The 22,712-nt window shown below is 42.8% G+C and overlaps 1 protein-coding gene across 5 annotated transcripts; it reads left to right on the top strand.

The window, feature by feature from the left end:
- The first annotated feature begins 280 nt into the window (after positions 1–280).
- Positions 281–22,647, top strand: Wupa (troponin wings up A). Of its 5 annotated transcripts, XM_077703742.1 has the most exons (11): positions 281–421; positions 5,073–5,118; positions 9,389–9,445; positions 11,483–11,617; positions 13,183–13,306; positions 14,005–14,105; positions 16,892–16,935; positions 17,055–17,084; positions 18,263–18,371; positions 19,838–19,875; positions 22,320–22,427. In XM_077703742.1, the coding sequence occupies exons 2-10, from the start codon at positions 5,110–5,112 to the stop codon at positions 19,871–19,873; spliced, it is 645 nt and encodes a 214-aa protein (XP_077559868.1). In that variant the 5' UTR covers positions 281–421; positions 5,073–5,109; the 3' UTR covers positions 19,874–19,875; positions 22,320–22,427. The 5 variants fall into 5 exon arrangements, with proteins under 5 accessions (XP_077559868.1, XP_077559866.1, XP_077559867.1 ...); XM_077703740.1 differs by lacking the exon at positions 19,838–19,875 and having other exon boundaries at positions 22,320–22,647; XM_077703741.1 differs by lacking the exons at positions 14,005–14,105; positions 19,838–19,875 and adding an exon at positions 15,659–15,759 and having other exon boundaries at positions 22,320–22,595.
- The last annotated feature ends 65 nt before the right edge of the window (positions 22,648–22,712 follow it).

Below are 22,712 nucleotides of genomic sequence, written 5' to 3' on the forward strand. Positions count from 1 at the left end.
GGCCCAGATGCGCCCAAAAGAAAGTTCTCCCGAGTCGTCTCAGACGCAGTTGGGGCACGGCGCCAAGAAACGTAAAGAGAAATCCTCGAACAACCAAACAATCCGACTAGACGCGCAATGAACGGCCGGCACCGAGGGAGAACGCCCACCGCTGCTCGCTTTCTCGATGACGTCACTTCCGGCGACTCCTCGACGTCACCTATAGCGCCTGCACTTGGAAGGGAAGGTCTGGCTCCTCCTCTCGCCCTCTCCTCCGTTTGCCGCACCCTCCCCCTCGGGTGTTGCGTTTCCCGACTTCCGGCGGAGTGCCGGTGCCGAGACCCAGGGCTGCGCGACCAGGACCGCCGTCTCCGTAGTCCCAGGGTTGCGCCGCATCCGAGGAGATCATTTGCGCCGCATCTCCAGGCTCCCGAAACATCAGGTAAACCTCTACGCCCGCTTCTATCTCCCAACAGGAGCTTAACACGTGGTTACGTAGAGGCAACGTTGGGTGTTTTTCCTCGGTAAAACCAAGTTTCTAGTTCACGGCTGAGACTTGGAAGATCAAACTGGGCGCAGGGTAATGCGGCCAGCCGACGGAGCAACATCAGCAGATTGAGACTAGTGAGTGTTACGTATGCGGTTTGAAGTGCGAAGATATTCAAAAGACATCCATGTCAATTCATTAGCGTAAAATTGTAGCTTTGAACGAGGAATAGATGTCCGCCGTGTAAACTTGCGCACTACGTTTTTTAAATGCTACGTTACTTTCAGCTGGAATGCACCAGCCGAGTTGCTCAATCAGTGTTCTGCCCTGAAGCGTTTTTCTCATTCTATGATGCCTGCTGAAATAGATCCGGGTTCCGAAAGTTGAACAGAAACTCCAGCGGTGCTTCTCAGGAGTAGGCATCATTAGTTTTTTTTTTTTTCATTTTTTCTCGCAACTTTCGCGGCGTAGGAGCAGTATGTGCACAATAAATAAATAGCGTAGACGATGTGCGATATAAAGATAACAGGGCAGCGTATATTACGCGTAAATTGGCTGTCAGTTTTAGAATTCATATAAACATTGCTGGAATCAAATGTTTCAAGCATTTTATGTCCGGAAGTATAGACTACATACAAAGCCAGATCTCTATGATCGGCTAAAAGTATCCTTGTTGACATTTATTTTGCCCAACTTGGATTGCTTAAAATTTGAACTGCAAATATTATGAGTCGATAAATCCGGGAATCGCCACCATGCCAAGCCAAGCTTGTTTAACAAGTTTTGTATTCAGCATATTGAGTAAAACCGTGTCTAGCGTGCATACGCTTTTCTGAGAAAAAAGATGGCCACAATGAGATTAGTGCACTAAATTCCCTTTAGCTAGACCAAGGGCTACCAAAAACCAGTGTCATTGACCTTGAAGCGGCTGAGTATAGCACGTGACAGAACAATACCACATTTACACCTGGCATAAACACTAGAACTAATTACGTAGAAAAGTACCATGTTTCTAACTCATAAATACACGAAAACTTGCTCTTTGAACGAAGCGCGAATTTATGTTTGTAGTAATGCGGACATTCGGTTGTGGAAAACAAAGTTGCGTTGGTTTCTTTTTTCAAATTGTAATCTGAATTATGAGGCAAGTCATAGTCATCAATTCAATGCAATTGAAATTCCCTGCGTCTCTTTATAACACCTATATTTCGCACCTAAGGGAAGGCGTCATGTTCCCTTCGTTACGCACTCAGACGACAAGTGTAGTGACCTACACCTGAATACAATACTTGACGGGATGACTGCTCATTGTATATTCGCAGCAGCCGCATTTGCACGACGTATCGGCTTTACATTAGGTCTAGTATAATTGACTGCAATTGGCCGCAGTTAAACGTAACGCTGCCGCAACATTTGGATGGTTGCTGAACAGTGGGATTTCAATAATGACCATCTCTGCCTGAGGAACATGGGAACTTGGATTTTTTCTCTTTTCAAAATGTATGCGTCAACTTGAAAAGATTGCTACCAATACATACAAATACTTTAAACTATATAACACCTCCCCGGTGCGCTTCCTTTGACAACAATATACGCTCCCAACAAATCAGGCAATAATGCTACGAACTGCTTACTGCCCGACCCTTTGGTGTTTCAGGATCATGTTTCATGGAGGTGACAATGGTAGGTGCAGTGTTCAAAGAAATTAGGGCTAGTAAATAGTGACCAAACAAAAGACACTCAGTAGGGCCAACACTCAAATTCTTGCGTTCTCCCTCGTGCCGTTTTTTTGCCGTAAATTGTCTAGAAGCTTAGCCACGCTCTCACATAGTATGGAGAAGTTTATTCTGGATAAATTACAGAAATAAACTTTGAGCAGCTGTTAAGATGAGATTATTGATTGTCTTTATTGTTTTGCACAACTTTGTGTCAACCACGTGCATGCTATTCACAGTGCAACAAAATATTCGCTTAATTGTTTAATCGGAGGGTCACAACTTAAATAAAATATGCCCAAAATAAACAACTCGCGGTGCATTTCAGTTGCAGCATTATAGTCATCTGAGAAAGCGCTTCCCTCAAAGAAAAAGCACCTTAGTGTAGCATACAGGCATGACAGAGAGAGAGAGAGAGAGAGAGAGAGAGAGAGAGAGAGAGAGAGAGAGAGAGAGAGAGAGAATTGTCTTTAATGGTACTGCTGAGGTTAGCCTGGATACCGACGCGTTAAGAGACATTCCCAGAATATAGTGGTATCTGGAATAAATGTTTTCCCGTTTCTATTTATTATTTCCTCAGGCCCCGGTATGCAGAACTAATGTTCTTTCCACGCACTTTCTGTAGCTCCTACACAATCGCACTAAAATGTTTTGGCATTTGTTTCGTCAAAGATTCGCTATGTTTATAGAACACCTGTTAACTCGGCCGTTTCTTTGTCCGATGATTTAGTGAAAGATGGGTACCGCTTGGAACTCGTTGAAACTTGGCAGCCGCTCTTCCAACACCTCAATCTGTGAAAACAAGAACTCGCGCCTGGTGAAAGCAACTAAATTATTCATCAAGGATCCTGGAGGAGTTCGCCATTACTCCTTAGCTCCCTCAATTTTGCTGTTGGTGAGGTCGAATGGCCCTTTCCCAGATCACACACAAAAACCCGAATATTACGCTTCCACAACAGAACCCTATTTGCGGCACCGTGATGACGAGGTAGCATTCATGATGCCGAACTAACTTTCGTTTTCCGATCAACTTCGAACTTCTCTTTTGCGTTCTCTTCCCTTCGCATATTTTTGCCTGTGTTGAAGGATGTGAGCTTATTATTTGATTTCTTGATTTGGATTTTTTCAAGTATGGGAATGGGTACGGGGATCGATTGAACGGGTCGTTTGTTTGTGGAAAAATGATGGGCTTTGTGTCTGCCGAGATAGGGAAGCGGGGAGATAGTCTGCAGGTGTCGTTGGAGGGAGACGACCACCCGCTCTGAATGACCCTTATGAAAGCGTTTTGAAAAGTTGATTTTTTAAATAAAGAACTGAGGAGGAGATTTGAATAGGCAAAACATAATCAAATAAACCCAACAGCGAGGTGTGAGGGATTTCTGGGTGGAATCAACTGGCAAATGAAGCCTACGTACATGCAGAAGCAGCAGCACTTGCGACACCAAATGAGTGGCCAAGTGGCCTTGCCTCAGCATTTAGATATATGGGCCCAGTGGCATAGAACTAATGGTGGTTCGAGACACCCCCTAACTGTGTATATTTTGGACATCATGAACACACCCACCCTGAACCAAACTCGCTACGTCAAGTGACTCCGGCGTTCCGTTTATAGCTCGACTGACCTAATTTTTGTTCACTACATTGACAGCGTGTTTCCATGTTCCAGTTTTTATAAATTATAGAGTTCCCTTCAGTCTCCAAATGGCCATAGCTGGCCAGAAACGGTTAAATGAGTGGATATGGTTGCAGCAAGCACACAACCTCTGTGGCCTCTCAAGGATTTTATAGCCATTGACGGCTCGGCTAACAACTTCAGACAAAAATGATAAGACAAAAAGACAGATAAGAGGAAAAATAAAGCAAGGTCTCATAAGGGAAAGAAGAAAAAGTGTATCAAAAAGTGTTTTTAAAATCCTAGGCATCAGATACAAGCAAGAAAAGAGTGTTGTGCATTCGAATCGCGTTAGAAGAGCAGTATTTTCCGTGTGCGAGCAAGCCTCGACGGGCCCACAACTTCGGAGTTGCGCCCCTGCGTGCCGATACCATATTTAGTGCGGCGGGTGGCGGGTGCGGCAGTGGCGGTCGGTCGGCTCTCCCCCGTCGTATTTTTAGAGCGTCAGGGAGCGCTTGCTCCGGGTCAAATGGACGCCTGTGTATTCACCGCCGGTATCGACAAAGCGCAACTATTTGCACACTGAAACAAAACTAAGGCAAGATATTACGAATGGCCATAATGCAAACCTTAAAGTAAACACAAAAAAGAAAAAAAAAGCCAACGAAGAAAAGTTGACTTTTGCCGACACAACTAAATTTGTGAATGCGTGCAGGAGTTGCAGGAGAGGGAAGAAAGGTAAAAAAGAGGCGAGGAGCTTATCGAAGGCACATAGACACAATCAAGACAACTATGTTGAAAATAATTTAGCATGGATAGCTGCACTAATCTTAAAAACTTCTGGAGGAAGATCCAAAATGGGTAGTCGAGGGAAGAAATTAGGAATAATTATTGAGGTGAAGTAATAATTCCTAATATATAATATAGCATAAAACATTTGACTGGGAGAATGTCCCATTAACCCGTCAACCGGCTTTTCGCCTGTTTTGCGAACTGGGCTGGATTTTTGTATCGTCATGCCGCGATCAGTGAACTTCAACTTCAAATGAACTGGTCTCCCTTTCTACAAGAAACGCCCATTTTGAGTAGGGCTGCAATACATGTGCGTTTGCTTCGACAAATAATGAAGACGCTTAATCGTAAAAAAATCAACAGAGAAGTTAGGAGAAATTTACATTATTTTGGTCAATACGGTCTGTTCAATCTGGTGAATACAAGAGGTGTTTCTCAAGGAAGCAAAAAGGAAACTTGGTGATGGTACTACTTTTGTATCTTGCAGAACTACACAAGACCAGTAACGAACCAAAACAAGCAACATGGGAGACGTAAGGTGAGTACCAAGCTCTGAACCTTACAATTTAGTTGAGCAAAATCAAATGCCGTTCACGTTACATTACCTCGGCCGGGAATAACGTACAATAACCAACTCATGGCAGTGTTGGTTAATACGTCCGTGCATGTTATGTACAAGCCATATTTTGCATATTACCCCCTTTTTTAAGACGAGACACTACGAGTGAGTCCGAGAAAAACTGAACACTTATCATGGGAAGCGGTTTCGCAGGTACCGGTGTATCAACTACATGGTAATACAGCCCTTCTTGCACGTGCTGGTTGAATTGCCTGAGCCCTTGGAGCCTTACTCATGCCTTGGGGACCATTTGCAAAGATACCACAAAATATTTTTATCCCTGAAAGGACCATAACGAAAAACAAACATTTGGTTGATTTGGAAGCGGCCACTTCACAAAAACAATCGGGCAAATTTTAACGCAAAATTCTGGTCCTTCAGCTAGACAATAAGGAAGACAAATGAACAAGTTGCGAGTCACCAGCCATTCTTTCGTACTCACTGTACGACGTCACAGAGAGTAGTTTGTACGATTGGCGGCTTCCCAAAGGCAACCGCCACTAAACGTGACTGCAGAATTGTAGGGGCGCCTGTGGTGGCGTTTGGTCACACCGCTTGTAGACCAACATGGATAAGGAAGACCGATTATTCTGCTTTTGGCTACTCGCCATTGACGTCCCTGCTGATATAGTGCTGCGTTATTAGTAGTTGTGAAATTTTTTCCGAAAACAGTTTTTAGAGGGGGGGGGGGTGTTGAAGTAGAGCGAATTATTAGTGAATATCTTTAATAGAAAAATACATGCTGTTTTCATAATGTATTTGAGGACTGTTGAACTCACAATAATGCTTCGCATGCAGAGAACGCTTTTTCCATCTGCGTAGTGACCACTTTGTCCTAGCTATGAACAAGAAACCGCACCTGTAGTGTGCGAGTGGCAACGTACATTTGTGGTAATATTTGTTTTATTTTTCACGGACAGTGACCACTCATTTAGGATCGTCGATTGTCGGAGACTATTCTCGCGCTTTCCTTTTCGGCAAATCTTGCGATTTTTCTGTGCTCGCTTTATTTCTAGTTTTTTAGCTTTATCGAAGTATCTGGCTTTTTTTTTACATGCTGAGATTACTTTTATGTTTCGTCTTGCTTATGTGATATAACAGGAATTAGGAAATCAAAGCTAAGTGGGAATAACTTATTGAAGCGTGGACATCTCCCGAAAAGGAGGGGTGGGGGAGGCAGTTTTTTTGCTGAACGATGCCTTAATGTGATCTTGGAACAGTGTTCGATATTTACCCAATTAGTGATAAACTCGAACACCACCCCTTCTCCTTTCATACCCCGTTTTTACTATTTAGAAACATTCGGATAAACCCTCCAAAATCTTTACCATTCCTTTGTAAAGAAAGTTGAGAATAGAGAGAAAACTCTCTCACATCAAAACAGCACCAAACGTGCGTCAGACCTTCTCTAAAAGTGTGCCCAACCTCCTCTGAAAGGGTGTCCAATCGACCATCAAACCTTTGAAGACACAAATCGCAAACGAAGAACGAACTGATTCGACAATTTTCCGCGCACTCAGCAAACGTATCTATGAATGATCTAAATGTGTACTCATACGTGGTTCATGAGATAAAAGTATACCAATGTACTCCCTCTTCTCGATCGATGCGTGAATTGCCTCATCTAAAACCGTCTATTGCTTTTTCGTGATCTTCAAGCGACCATTTTGACACAATGGAAACCCGGTTTCATGGACGCGCCGTGTGTCAGAGATCTTATCAGAGCTTTACGGTCGACCAATCGGTCTGCGGGGAAATGCATTAGTTTTTTGAGAGAACGCCATCGGTCTCACTAAGAAAGCTTTCGCTTTAACAAATGTACACAAAGCACCACTTTTAAAATGAATAAAGTAGAGCACGAGGTAGCATGTGGGAGGGACGTGGAGAGTGTTTAGAGTTGAGCGCATCCGAATTTCGTTGTTGAATTTTGCTATTCAAGAATTTGCTATTCCGCAATTCCGCAATTTGCTATTGCGGAGTTATTCAGCATCCTCAGACCCTGGTTAACTATCGTGCTTTTTGAGAATCACAAAATGCTCATCCAATGTCGCGCTTATGCACAGAAATCATTAAATGAAGTTTCAAAAGCCTACCTTTTTATCAATGATTCGGTTTTGGGGGGCAAATGCGCAGTACTAACAACCACATGAATAAGAAAAAAAATTAAAGAAAACACAAAAACGGAGAGCTCGCCGCACGGACATTTTCTTATTCGGTTTCCCTTCTTTTGTTTCCCACCAACTCGGATTTGATTTTACGCCCCACTATGCATGCCATCAGTAAAAAAAAAAAAAGAATTGGTGACTGCAGTAAACCCGTAAAGAGAATCTTCGAAATGTAAGGGTAGCCTTAATTAGAAATGAAAAAACACCACTTTTTCATGGTTCGGGATACCTTAAGGTGAACACCGCAAATATAGGTAGCGTAGTTGCAACAGGTATTACCAAATTGGGGTGAGGAAGTTGTCTACCAAACGGGAAGAAAAGGTGAGCAAAGTGGCGTAGAATCAAATGTGAGTAGGCGCTCCTTTAGGTAGAAGTTGCCGGCCAGTGTGCCCGAAGAGGACCTCACCGGAACATATTTGGCAGGTAAGACAACAAAATATTCCATGTGCACGTGTCAGTGCCCTCGATAAAGTGATAGATAGAAGAAATTTGCTTCCAGTAACATCCATTATAGAGTACTTCAAATATTACTTTCTAATAAAATTGACCGGAAGAACGCTTTTAGTTTAATCTTCTATAGTTCTTTATGACAGCTAAAAACCAGAAAAGAAAAGCAGGACCATTTTGCAATTAGGTGCTGGTCTCTTTCTTCCTAACTTCTCAAATCATAGCAAATCAAGCAGCATCATAGCAAATAATATTCGTACCGCTTTCACATCCCGTCTGCCTTTTCCTTCTCTTTTCAGGTCGATTGAGTGCCGTATCAGGACATAAGAGTAAGTGCACGCCTAGTTTTAGGATTGTTACGCACGTCCCAGGCGACCGTTCACGTAAGTTTTGTAGAGTGAGTTTTCGGAGAACCACGCTTCTAGCACACAGAGTAGTCACAGAGAATGGAGTATTTATAGCGACCGAGACGCATTTGTAGCGCACGTACACCAAAAGTGTCATAAGGATGGCGCTAAGTTTTCGATCAGGTGCGCTTTAATCAGTCGTTCAGAAAAAGAAACGGAGTGCTTCAGAAACAGGGGTTCAGAAACGGAGTGGTTCAGCTATGGGACGGACCGGATAAGAGCATCTAAGAGGCATAGGCCTGCAGTAAGGCGTCTGTACTAATGCGAGTTGCGGCCAGTTCAATCTATGAGAAATACCTCAACCAGGGCCTCAGACGGAGAATAATGGTTGTGAGAGCTATTAGTACCACGATGTGTGGAACGATACCAAAACGCTGCCTCAACCTATTCATATTACGGTGAGGTGAAAAGCTTTGAATGGCATATTTGAACTCGTCACATTCAATATGGGTCTTGATTATGTTCTTGCATCGTGTTAGCTGAGGTTGTGCGACGACCTTCATCTGCATATACTTAGTATAACATACCGTAGTCTGCTTGTTTCCTTTTGCAAGTGCAATGTGCAAGGAGCATTTTGTACAGTTCAAATTCGCACAGTCTTTGTCAATAGTTCTAAGACCATTCCAAAAGTTTCTGGTCCTCAAAGAATCGAGAGCATAAACCAAAATTTTAAGTCCAACCGGTACAGTTTATGCCAGTAACAAAGAACGGTACCGTCGACAGCTGTCCATCAGACAATATAGTATTTTCGCTCTAAAGTTCTGCTCCGGCTTTTAATTTCTTCTGGCGTGGCAACTTTTGTCATGGCCTAAGAAGTTTCGACAAAGGCTGCCCACGTTGAACTGTTGCCATTGCCCTTGTACTTGTACACAATGTATAGCAGGAGCCTGTAGTTGTCAACACCTGTCCTAATAGTGCTCGATGTGTCCATACTCTCAGCCACACTCCTTTGTGTGTTCGTGTGTCTGTGTCAGCATTCGTAGCAGTTTGAACTCTATGTGTGTAGTGTAGTGACCCTCGGTGGTCATGTGATTAACCTCCCTGGCTCGGCAACGTGTTGTTACTGCCGGCCGGGAAGAAAGAACGGGCGGTGCGGAGCCCCTCGGGCCGAGCTCCGGACCACGGCCGCCCTGTGTGACTAATCCCTTTGTGTTCTATGTATCAGAACGATGCTGAGCGCAGGAGGAAGGATGCCGAAGACGCCCACAGGCGACTCAAGGAAGTACGTGAAACGCCGTGTACTCTGTTCGAAGAGTCATAGCAGTACTGGTTTCGGTCACTCATATAAATGCTGACAGAGATAGGCCAGGCGAGCGTTTAGATTGATCGAATTTGAGGTTTAACGCACCGAATCTACGTGGGACATGAGGCGCACCGCAGTGAAGGGTTCGTGTTAATTTTGATCTCCAGGTGGTCAAAATTAATCCGGAGCCTTCCACTATTGCATGCCTCATCGACTGTGTAGCGTCGGCGCGTTAAACCTCATAATCAATCAATTTAAACCATCGCTTGCCTATAAAGATTTTTTATTTATTTTCAAATTGGTGGCCTATCTATCTAAGCGCGGAGCGAATAAAGTGCGCGGGCTAGCGGACTTGATCAGTCTATGCAATCAACTCAGCAGACAAACTATTACGTAACTTGAAATAGATTATCAACTCCCACGAGTGTTTGAATTCGTAAAGGTTTCGAGCTGTTTTTTGTCTTTAGCATGCTAACGTCGAGCTGACAGCTGTAAAAGTTTAAGTTATCTGAAGAAAATCCTCATATAGGATTAGAATTACATCGTCTTGCAAAGGGATCAAATTTAGTGTATTCTGGCAGGAGTAACGGTACCGTTTCGTACTGGCGAAGATCCAACAAGGATATAATTTGCGGCCATCTAAATGAGATGAATAATCTACATCTAAATAAAACGTTCATTAGGTAACGCTTTATTTAGGTGAATCTTGTTTGCAGGAAAGTGTAGTTAATATATCAGAGCCGCTGTGAGGTTTAAACTGTCCAAGAAAGGGTCTTTTCTCGTGACGTGTATTCGTGTGTCCTGACATGCTGCTCGCTGTGCTCTGACGAAGCCAGTGGATACGAGCGGCACGAAGATGGCCCAACGCTGCTGCAAGACTAGGCTCCGCATTCGCTTCTCAGTGCTAACAAATGGCCCGTCAAGGTGAAGCTTGTATGCATGCTGCACGGCCGCGTTTTGTAAAGAGGCTTCTTTTTTTTTTGTTTCCGCTTCTTTATGTCTCACGCATGATGTTACTACGTACCCTCAATGTGAATAACAAATTTCACGTAAAACTCCTGCGTTTTCGGAAGTCAACCCAACTTTACCATTTCAAAGATTCTCTTTATGTTTTGTTTGCTCTATTATTTGCCGCCTTTGCTTCTTCCTTTTTGGTTTTACGTTTCCGTTCCTTCTACGTTTTAGTTTGCCATCGCTTTTTTTCTTTGCAAGCTACTGCGGCGTACATTAAAACTCGCTTTTTGTGATAAGGATGGCGCTTTGAACTTGAGCGGCATTGCTGAGTAAGATGTGCTGCACCCTTCGGGGATATGATTTGTTAGCTTTCTAGTTGTATAGGGTGTTTTATTACTTATCTGAGGCTAATTGCACGTTATCAAAACTTGATTTCAGTCCTCATGCGTAGCCACTTGGTCTTTGGATTGTGAGCATAGGCAACATACCTGCCCAAACACTCTAAACTAAATATAAAATGATGCCTACCTAAGAGAAAAGTGAGAGAGATTAAATTGTTGCGGCACGGATTTTTAAAAATGCAGCGCCTGTTAAGGAAGAAAGGAATGATCTTGCGGTGAGCGAACTCTTTCGCGTCAGGCGGAAACATAAAAGAATCAATACTTAATCTGCGTCTTCAAAGTATAGTTTATTCTTCTATAACAAAATGATATCGCACAAACAGAAGATACAAACCTATACAGTACTGACTTGCTGAAATTACAATAACTCAGGTTCCCACATCTTAAAAATAATCTAAAAAAGTCGGCAGAAGTCACTTACCATTCGCTAAGCCTAGAAATTTTGGAAAAGGAAACTCCACCATGTTACGGCGATCTTATTTACGAACCCGAGTTCGCTAAAATTGAAATCCGCAAAACCGAGTTTACTTCACGTTATTTCCAACAGACCATCACACATGGACTCGCATAGCAGCATGGGACTCTACGGCACCTTGTGGAGAGCCTTTCACCTCTTGCTCATGCTTTTTTTTTTGTATTCTCTTTTGGCGGACGCGTGCAGGAGGAGAAGAGGAAGATGGAGGAGAAGGAGCGGAAAAAGGCCGAGGTGCGCAAACGTCTCGAGGAGGCCGCTAAGGCGAAGAAGGCTGGCGGAAAGCGCGGCTTCATGACCCCCGAGCGCAAGAAGAAGCTCAGGGTAAGGGCTCCTGCACGCTTCCTTTGGCAGTAGTACCTACATTGGGGTGTGTTCATCAGTGACCGTAAAAGCTGCAGTCACCAGGAACAATGAATAAAAGAATAACTCAGCAAAGAGGGAAGTAGATCGAACTAGCTATACCGGTTGTTGTTGAAGGAGTTGTTAGCTGGCTGAACTTCACTATCACCAAAGCATTATACGCCAAGATTGTACACGTAGAAAGGATCAATGTTTTGGTGTGTAGATTTGGTTTCTGATTCTTGGAGTAGAACGGTAGAACATGAGACGAGAATGAACAGCGGCTAACTTTTCAGAAACAGCGTTGTAAACCGTTTGCACTGATGTAGCGCGCCCGAAATGCCGGATGTCGCCTTTAAGAGAACATAAAATGAACCGTATTGCACGTTATTGTACCGCAGAAAGAAAAGTGTGGTGTTTACTTGATTTTCTCCGCTCCGCAGCTATCAGTGAAACCTACAGAACACGTTTTTTGTGACAAGGCAAAAACAAAAACTGGGGTTCGGAGCCATCTTTGGCCTTGTTTTCAAAAACTACCACAATATTTTCCACGCGATCTTTCAGTAACCACAAGCTGATTGTTCATTTTAAGCATTTATAATTGAATTTTTGTACCACCCTGCCAAACTCCCTACCGGGGATTGCAGTATAAAAAAAGTAAATATGTTATTCCAAGTGCGGCTTGACTTATTATGAGGTTTGAAAGCGCCGACGCTACACGCAGATTGAAGGCGGGCCAGTTGGTACATAACTGAATTATAAAACAGCGCTAGAAACAGGACTACAAAAAGGGCACACAGACAGGGCGCTGACTAACAACTGAGTTTATTGTCACTGAACGGGCAATAAATACGGAAAGAAAGTGACACGTGAAGAAAGATATAACTGAAGAATACCTTTCTGCCCTTTCTGTAGTCCTGTTTCTAGCGCTGTTTTATAAGTCAGACGCTAGACAGGCGATGAGGCGTGCCGTAGTGGAGGGTTCCGGATTAATTGTGATCTCCTGGGGATCTTTAACGTGCGCCAACTTGATCCTGCATTAAAGTGAACGTTCGAGTTTACCGTTGCACAGAACAACATAACATAATCTCTTTCTATCTAGCGCCCGTGTTGGCGGGGGTGTATCTCGACAATAAAGTCTGAAGTCATACATTCCCAGCATATCCTATCATTATTCTATGCCGAAGCATTGCGTATAAGTTATCTAGACTACACCAAAGTAACAAAACCTCTGTTTTTTTACTCAGAAAGAAAATGATGACAAAGCAAAACACGAAAACCAACTGTAACGAAGTAATACATTCTTGTTCTTGAAAACACAAAGCATCAATATAGCATCGTTTTCACGAAGTCAGTGGCGAAGGAAACTGATTTCTTATATGCGGTTTCTTTCGTTAAAAGTGGGAATGATTCGCGTCTTCTTACTGCTGCTGGCAATGTGAAAAAAACACCGAATAAATCGGGAGTTTGAAAAAAACCCATTTCGTTATAATGAAAGTTTATTGTATCACCCTCATATCATTTTTTTACGTGATGCCTGTTCGCAGAACTTGCTGAGGAAGAAGGCCGCTGAGGAGTTGAAAAAGGAGCAGGAGCGCAAGGCTGAGCAACGTAGGAAGATCATCGCGGAACGCATCGGCCAGCCCAAGCCTCTGGATAACTGCAACGAAGGTGAACTCCGACCCCTTGCTTTTCTTTGTTCATTTGCTATTTTTTATAGCTATTTTCAAGCAGAGCGTGCTGGTTTATAGAAAGCAATGAGTAAATATTACTTGAAAAAACAAAATACTTGGAATAACAAAACACGCCTGAAATACATCATTTCTTCAAGTAGTAATCGGGTTAGGAAAAAAGTAACAGATGAGAGGCACTTGGATGAGAAGGAGCCCCGGTGAATCTTTCAATGCCGGTATCTGCTAGTCAGGCAAGGGAAGAACATGTGTGCACTCAACCTTGACCACATAATTTTACCCTTTCGATCTTTGGCCTAGCATATACGCATTCTGCGAAGGCCATTGTTGCTTTGTTGTACTCTTTTCCTAACAAATGGTGTCGATATAGAATGTGGAAAAAGAAAGATAACAGAAATTAACAGTTGAAACATAGCCGGAAATAGTTGCATAGTATAGAAGACAGACAAAAATGTCTGGTGATGACATGAGAAGTGTGTGGAATACCGGCCCCTGCTGTTGTAGGTTATGACAAGACTGAAACGAAACCTTTTTTTTTGAAGAAACATTTAGCTTCTCTTGACCTTGATTTCCGTGATGTAATGTTAGTGTGTGTTTCATCAGTAGGTTCGAAATAGGGTGATGGTAGCGTGGCATTGTCGATGACTGTCTTTCGCCTTTTCGCGCCTCGGGGAGCAGCCACTCTGGTGGGAATCCTCAAGCAGTACCACGCCCGGATAGCGCAACTAGAGGACGCCAAGTACGACCTGGAGTACGAAGTCAGGCAGAAGGACTTCGTGGTACGCCCGCTCGTCGAAAACGGCACTCGCCGTACCTCGCTTCGCTTCGCAGATGACAGCACAGCGCCGTCGCATCCAAAATACAACCACCGCATCGAAAACGCCCTCGGTCATATTTTACCGCGACAGTACTTAACCTTTGAGAACAAAACCGCGCTCAAAAAACTCCCAGCAACTGAAATGATATTGACAAAAGGCGACTTCGCCTCAAATAATGAATTCTAATAAGCAAAACTCGAGGTAAACATCCAGCTAGAAAAAAACAAGCCGCATTCGGTTCATAGGCAACTACGGTGGAGATAAATGTGCTGGGATGTCACTCCTAACAACAGAACCAAACTATTCTTTCGGACAAAAATACTTACAAAGGGGGAATAATCAAATTAAGTATGAAGAGAAGCAACTTTTTCAACAACAAGAGACATGCTTCACAATGCAAACGGCGTAATAAATACCATGTAGAAATTACTGAAACAAAACACCAGCGCACCGAGCAACCATTTGGCTGAACACGCGCAGCAACTTCTAACCATGTGAAAGCTGAATGATAACTCGCTGCTCTAACCGACGCCCTTCGATGGCACAGCGTCAGATGAAGCGGCGATGCTTTTGATCTATTGCTGATTTTTTGTTTTTGTGTTTTTGTGGTGCGTGATATCTTAATCCACGTAACAAATTTTTCTTTTGGAGTTTCCCGCTCCTTGCGTCGGAATGGCAACTGGACGCTGTGTTATGAAAATGTAACTTTCGCGGGCTTTTTTCGCCATTTCTCTTATGCTTATCACTTACCGCATTCGCGACTTACATATTCGCTAAAACTCTCAGGCAACTCCGCACTAAAGAGGCCTGGCCGGTCGAGTGATACAGCCCTGAGTTTAGAAAAAAGAATCTCTGACATAAGTTTGACGGGCTGGGCATATACAATTCTCGTTTTTCAGCACTCTTCGAGCCACACGACACCATTAACCATATTTTGTTTCAGGTCATTGGACATACAAGTTCGATGGCGGATATATATGCGCCAAACAATGCCCCTTGGTGCTTTTTTTACTGCAAAAGCTGTTTTGTAATAATGAGGTAGCCGTCATACTTAACAAAGGCGTACCGTCTGAATTCTTTGTAAGACTAGTTCTTACGGGATTATTTTTTTCCGTACAGTTAATCTTCCGGAATTAACACTATCTAGAAAGTACCGAACCGCCTCAGTGTTAAGTATGCCGGCTATCACTGCTTAACATGCTGTCGGCACCACATAATGCTGCGTTACTTACTACTTGGGTGGCCTAATAAAATGTTTATCTGCGTTTCGTGCCAGCGACTCTTCCTGTGGTTTGGGGCCATTCTCGCACGCCGTCACAAAATCACATAGTGTGACATTCTAGAATTCAACTTTTCGTAACACTAAAGCCTCCTTATTCACAGTGGGAGGGTTTATAAAAATTCAAACCACGGAGTGCGCAGGAAACGCAGAAAAGCCTTTATCGCTTTGGCCGACGACTAACCGGGTGTTTTTCTCTGGCTTCGGCTGCACAAACGGCTACGCAACACTACAGCCGCACTACAGGCCATCTGCAAAGAATACTACCAACGATTGTGCAAGTTGGAAGGCGAAAAGTACGACACTGAATACTTGGTCAGGCAGAAAGACTACGAGGTCAGTGACACCCACCCCGACACCTTGTCCCACCCCGTGACTCCCCGGAAAGAAAAAAAAGTGTCCCCTGGCAAAACAGCTCCGTACACAACGCACATGCTTGCTGTTCTTGTGTGTTCTGTTTCAAGTTCAGGGTGAAACTAGATTGCACGCGTACGATGATGTTGAACCCTTCACTGACCAGTGCAAGTATTCACCGCGCACGCCACAAAACATTTGATTGTATTTGTACGGCAAAAAAAATATCTGAAAAATAGGTAAAGAAGCAAAAAACCTGCCAAGCATCTCAATGTTTCAGTGATGCTGCAGATTAAATAAAATCCTTGGAGCACTCGCCTTGAAGCGGAAAAAAAAACAATATCATTGAGTAGTGTGCAGTCTAGTTTCACGTATGTGCACGAGTGAACAGATATAATCCGCTGTGTGCTATTATAATGTACAAGGCACTATATGGGCCCTAGCACTTAGCGTGATATGTCCTGTAAGACCTGCATTCGACCCCTGGCGTCGCAGAATTTTCCTAGGTTTGCATGCCAGCATCCCATTTTTGACTAGAAAATTAAATGGTCATCGAGCAAGAAATTAGTTGTAATTTCGTGCCTACCTGTAACTACTCAGAAAAAAAAATCAATTTGCACAGAACCCTCCAATTATTGCGCCTAAAATGCAATATTTTTACGCGCATGTAAACTAAAGCAGTAAGTATTCAGCAAGCTACATCAAAGTAGTCCCTTTATGAAACATCAAGCTGTGAGGTTTGTGGACGACACGTTGGTTAATTTACTCAAAACATAGACTCAAATGCACTCCAAAGCTCACGTTCGAAAAGAAAAAAAAAACCTGGCAATGTTGTTATCGGCCTAAAACTTGAGTTTGAACGTCAGTGTTCCGACAAAGCATTCCGTGTAAAAAGGGAAGAATAATCTTCATTTATGCCACGTAGACCACGTCTGGCCCTTTCCCTATTAACACGAACTTCACTGTATGACGCTGTTGCGTTGATAGCTTCAAAAGTTTTTAACGTTTGGCTGTGCATGAAAAAAAATTATCATAAAGATCTTAAGTTTGAGGAATCTCCTCATTTATGGTTCAGCAAAACTAATTGAAAGTGTTTGTTAACAATTCTACGCAGATCAACGAGCTGACAATCCAGGTGAACGATCTTCGTGGCAAGTTGTAAGTATTTGGCACGAAAATCTACTATATACTACATTGTATCTTTCTCTGAAGTGAAAATAAGCAATGTGTTGATTTGCCCTCGCTAAAGTAAACATTTTTGTGCTCCCTTTTTCCAGCGTGAAGCCGGCTCTCAAGAAAGTTTCCAAGTGGGTTTCAGTTTCGTTCTCTTTTGTGATAATTTCTTTTTCAGGTCATTCCCGTCCGCCTAAAGGGTGGTATTTCTGAAACGGCCATTTAAATGCTCTTTAAAACTTTCTAGTGCATCGAATCCCTTTGAAACATGGTCAATAAGCGCGACGGACCTTACGTTATTTGACCATGAAATGTTTAAGCAAAATATTACGGTTATGTGTACATCATATCAATTAAAATGTCGCTTAGTACATTTTTTTGCGCTGTCTTGAACGTCCGGGAATTCTTTGCATTTTTCCGACATCACTCAAGCAATTTGTCTGATGCTTGCCCGCTTCCTTTAAAATGGTCTCTTTAGAGCAGTCCGAGGCGAGCCTTACAAACCCCTCAAGATGTCATCCATGACGACAGCCACGAAGGCATGCCCTCGCTAAAGCGCTTCACACGATATGCTCGGGTGATTTTACGACACTAAATACCCTGACAGGGCAAACATTTATTACATACATATATCTACAACCAACAATAGTACATATATTTCTTAACTGATTTCCGATGTCCTATTGACGTAGCACACACAAATGGTCAAGCGTAGCCTTTTTGACTTCTAGCGTAATAACATTAGGCCAATTTAAGTGGCCAATATGTAGGACAAATATTTGTAACACTCAAGGAAGGATTGACCTCACCCGCGCTTTTAATAAAAGCTAAGAACCCCACCAAATACATTGTAAATGGAGGTGTTAGAGAGGCCGTGACTTGTATCTGATGGCTTCGCAGCACAGTTCTGTCCCCGCTGGAAACAGGTCCGAAAAGAAGCTGCGCCCATCACGCAAGACTTTACTACGAACATACCAGGAAACACTTCAAAAGTTCGATTTTTAAACGTGTAGTTTGCCTCAAGAAGGGCACTTGAATTAATGTCCGCGGAAAGAGAGTAGAGAAGAAGCGATGTACGTGAAATGTAGTCAACTGATAATTTTCGTGAAACCTCTTTTTAAAGCCAAACTCTTAACCCTGAGTCGAATGAAGGCAGCAGTAAAGGCCATTAAACACCATAGACAAAAAATGATGCTGATTCCAAACGTCCTCCGTTTGAGGTGTCGTCTGCCTGTCTCCAGATGTTGAGAAAGAAATGTAATTTTGGTTTCTTCCCTTTTCCATCCGACGTTTTCGTCTTCCCATTATTCAGGTTCGACAAGCTCAAAATGGTCGTCAAGAGCACCTCGGAGGTTGACTTCAGGTCCAGCCTTAAGTCCGTCAAGAAGGATGCTTTCAAGCTCGATGAAGAGAACAAGGCGGTAAGAAAACAAAACTACTATATTCCTTTGAAACGATCTTACGTCTTTTTCGCATTTTTATTGCAAGTTTGATACTAATAGTGTGGTCCGTGAATCAATTTAGATGGGTTTGAAGTACTCATAGCTAAGTTTTATGGGGGCTGCCTCTAAAAAGGATGACAGATTTTGAGAGCAACCGACACGACATACTTGCAAGTGAATCATCAGTCATGCTGGTACTACACTACACACGGTACATTGCAATTGGCCGAATCTTCAACATATGCCAACAGCGTAGTGAGCACTGTATCTCAAACATATGTTCATGAAGGAAAGGATGCGCAGAGGCTACCACTACTTGTGCCAAATTCACTTCCCAAGAATTCCAAAGATGGCTTATAGACTGAGATCGGCGTCGCCAAAATTTTCTAGCTGAATATATTGATGACCTACCTTATCCCAAGCCTAACAGCACCGAGTAGCGATACTGCATAGAACACCATTGCTAAACGGTGACAGTAGGTGTTAAAAACGTTTAAGAGTCTGTTTATCTTTTGTCGAGTTCGGTTTTGGTTCACCCGCATTCATTGTATTAGCTTAACGGTGCCTCCTAAATAACAACAGACCGCGTACCTTGCGAATCCTGTGCTGAAAGTTCTTCAAACTAAAGTAAAAAAAAGCATCTCACGTGTGATGACGGCGAAACGACGCAGCCTATTTTTTCTTCAATAGCTAAATTGTCAGCGACTAGAAATTTTAAGCGGATAACAAGCGCGCTAGGAATGTAAGTAATTTTTTAGGCATGGAAAACTGATTTTTTAGCATTTCAAGACCTTATGAGACACAACAATGATTGATTAAAAAATCCTTAAAACTGTCTTAGGGCCACCGAAAAAATCAGGTGATGGCATAATCGCACAAATAATTTGGGGTCAAAATGCAATACAATTTATGCAAGATTGTAATTGAGATTTAAGCTTTTGTAGACTTAAGGTTTGCTGGTTTCACCTTTGCGCTTACGTTTTGCAATATGTTATCCCCACTATCTTGGAGCAGTAGCATGCTCTAAACACTGACGCATTGCGGGAAAACATTCAAGCTTCGATTCTACACGACAAACTGCAGCCGTAAAGCTGTACATAGCGGAAACGGTAACAAAAAACCGTTTGTTGTCGGGCTGGGGGACTAAGACTGGTAATGTTACACTAAATTATTACAAGGTTGCATAAGATAGATACATCGTTACTATAAAATCTTAAGCTCCTTTACGTACTTCGGCCTCTCTTTTACATTAACAGCATATAGAGGAACGAAAATTACAAATAAAATTGCAATCACGCGCTGTAGAAAGAAAAATTGCCTGCAATGGATTGCTTTCTGTGTTTCGCTCATTTCATGTTACAGTCTGCTTTGGTAACCCCATTAGCCTTTATTGTTTTCTCGTGCTGTCAAGTCTACATCGCAGGATGTTGTCTTTTTGTCCCCAGGTCAAGAAGGACGTGCCAGAATGGGCAGCAAAATAGAGGTTCTGAAATTTAAACACTGTCCCACATTCTCTTTCTTTTACTGTAGTCTGAGAGTTAAATCTTGCCTCCTCCAAAAAATTTACCCTAACAAAACCTAACGTTTTGCGTGGGTTGGCCGTGTAGCTTCAAAGAACCCTGAAATTTAAATGAAATCGATGCCTTATGGCATACTTTTCGTTATGTCAAGAGCTTCGTAACAGCTAAAATTTGCTTTAGGATAGCGCACCAGGTTTACTAAGGAAACATGACTATTTTCTTTCTTGTTTTCATTAAAATTGTAGATTGTCAGCAACCAAATATTATGCAATAAAAATTGGCATAATATCAGCGTATACAAGTCACATGTGCAAACAACGTCCCCAGTGATCCTACGTCTCGTGAAAGAAGTAGAACTGCCTTGATTTGAAACTGCGCGGTCAACCTATGTCGAACGACATCACAGCAGCCAACCAACCATGTTCTTTTTGAGTAAACGTAGAGGCTGAGAAACCACCAAACTGATTCCTAAACATCTGTAGTCCTCTTTTTCATAGTGAGCCTATCTTGCCCTGCACAAACCACGTCCACCTTTTTTCTGTCTTTGGCTTTGTGCTGAAGCCAGAGCAGCGCCATTTGGCGGCTGAACGCTCCAACTTTTTTATGGGACAGTGTTTCCGATTCCAGAGCTTTTAAGCTTGTTTCGTTCTGTCCTGTTTTGCAATCTGTTTTGCACTTTTTCCCCATCCTTTCCTCTCATGGCGAAAAGACAACACGCATGCTGTTTTTTGTTGTCGCTGTCATAGCGTGATTTTTACCACCAAACATTGCACAGCCGTTTTTCGGACGTCGTAAGAAAATCAGACGGGTGCGTTTTGCTGCGGACCACAGCTGCAATTTTGTGGTGTTGCTGTGGAAGCTTATTTTTTGCTTTTTAACAACTGCTACCCGCAGATACTGCTGATAACTAATAAAACGCTTGCTGCTGCACTCATTTTTAAAAACCCGTTCTAAGCTTCCGTAGTTCTTGCTGCGCACAACAGATATTGCATTTTAAAACTCTGCCTTCTGGCAAAATTTGCAATTAAGCGGTTGAGGCTGCTTTCTGTTGTTTTAGAAAAGAGTGGAACGCGTTACCTTTAAGGTCACCCACGATAAGAACAAGGCAGCGTTGCTTTTGCAAACCTGGCACGCTGAAACGATATTAACGCACCACGTTCCTCCTAGTATTAACTTTTTGAATAGAATGATAGTTCCTCACACTACAATGTAAAAGCCCATGAACCTTGTGAAAATTGCCATCCGTCGGAGTGGAATTTTTTTCCTGACCCTGCCTTCAGACACTTCGAAATAGGTGAGATGGTTACTTATATAAAGCGGTTATTTAAAGCAAAGGCAACACTTCGTTCTAAGTTGTTCGATTTAAGCTTCCTGGAACTTATTTACCTTCTCGAATAAGTTTTTGTTTACTCTTGTTCAGCTCTTTTTTGATGTGGAAGCTTGCAAGCAGGCTTTCATAATGAATCTATTGTAAATACATATAAACACGCTTTTATTTTACCTACTACAGGTGCAGGGACGTTTAGTATTATGACACGAAAAAGTTTTAATTCATATCCACCGCGTTTGGTATACCCTTTATGTTAAAGTGCCATGTTGAACGCACTATTGCACTATAGGAATTCTTATAAAATATCAGTGCTGTAGCAGTCGTTTTTAAATAACTCCAGATACACTCAAATAATATAGAATGACTTTGTATTGTCCTTTACGTGAAAACACACACAAAGAAGAGCAAGGGCAAAACAATAACTTGCTGTAAATTGTGTTTGGAATATTTTGAGGCAAATAAAAGGTGGCATCTCCCACCATCAGATTTTTTACTCGCACTATACAAATAAGCGCATTGCTGCTCATTTATCTTTACGATGTGTCTCATAGAGCTTCGTAACAAGTGGTTTAATTTGTCGGCCTAGGCAGTTCATTTCATGGACCGGAAATCTCAGGGCGTCGTTCTAACAGGCAAATAACTGCATAACCTGCACATGCATATGCGTTTCAAAAACGAGCGTGTCGCTTAAATGCTTTCGAAATATAGCAAACAACGGGAGCAACAAGACAAAGCGCAGCTACGACAAATTTAATTTTGCGCTTACGTTGTTAGGAGCGAATAACATATAAAAGCGCTATTGTGCTCCTGAACGTGGATCTGAATTATCATTACCGAGTGTAAATAACATTGTTGGGGTTTTATAATTCTCAAAGCGATAATGTGTGGCATTTATAACACTTGACGTGTACGAAGATCGATGGCGCTGAAACTGATACCAATACGCATGCATGCTTTTACTATCATCACGTGGCTGTACGCCTAAACTCTAGAACGAAAAACGAAGGCAGTACGTTTGATGGCAGAGTACCGTCAACTGAGCTCTTACCGTGCTGCCCTCTGCTGCGCTGTCCATAGGACAAGAAGCCTGAATGGGCTCTTGGCTCCAAGAAGGAGAACGAGGAATAAACAACGAGGCGGCGACGTACACCCCTGGGAAATCAGCGGCAGCAAGGCGCCGGATGCTGCAAGTCGTCCGAAGGAACAGAAACAAAGAAAAAAAAAACAGACGGACAAGCAAGCACGTATACTGCCGCGACGATTTCCCCCCATTAAGACTTGTTTTCTTTCCACTTTTTTTCCCGGCCAACACTGACATATATTCGCTCTTGATTATTTTGTAAAAAGGAAAATCTCCACGCAAGAAGGCTCCCGAACGAAATAAACAGTGCTTACACCGCTTGTAGAGTGAGTGTTCCAGTTTACATTTTGCGAACCGGGTGCAAGCCGGAGGCCTGCTAAGCATGGAGA

The sequence above is a fragment of the Haemaphysalis longicornis genome, unplaced genomic scaffold, assembly GCF_048455015.1.
Source record: "Haemaphysalis longicornis isolate Haplotype H1 unplaced genomic scaffold, Haemaphysalis longicornis Haplotype H1 scaffold_3, whole genome shotgun sequence".
NCBI classification, from domain to species: Eukaryota; Metazoa; Arthropoda; class Arachnida; order Ixodida; family Ixodidae; genus Haemaphysalis; species Haemaphysalis longicornis.

Excerpts from the sequence above, each read along its gene's own strand:
- Wupa (XM_077703740.1), top strand. Across the intron at positions 14,106-16,891 it reads TCAGGCAGAAGGACTTCGTG|ATCAACGAGCTGACAATCCA; the intron begins GTACGCCCGCTC and ends AATTCTACGCAG. Across the intron at positions 17,085-18,262 it reads GCTCTCAAGAAAGTTTCCAA|GTTCGACAAGCTCAAAATGG; the intron begins GTGGGTTTCAGT and ends CCCATTATTCAG.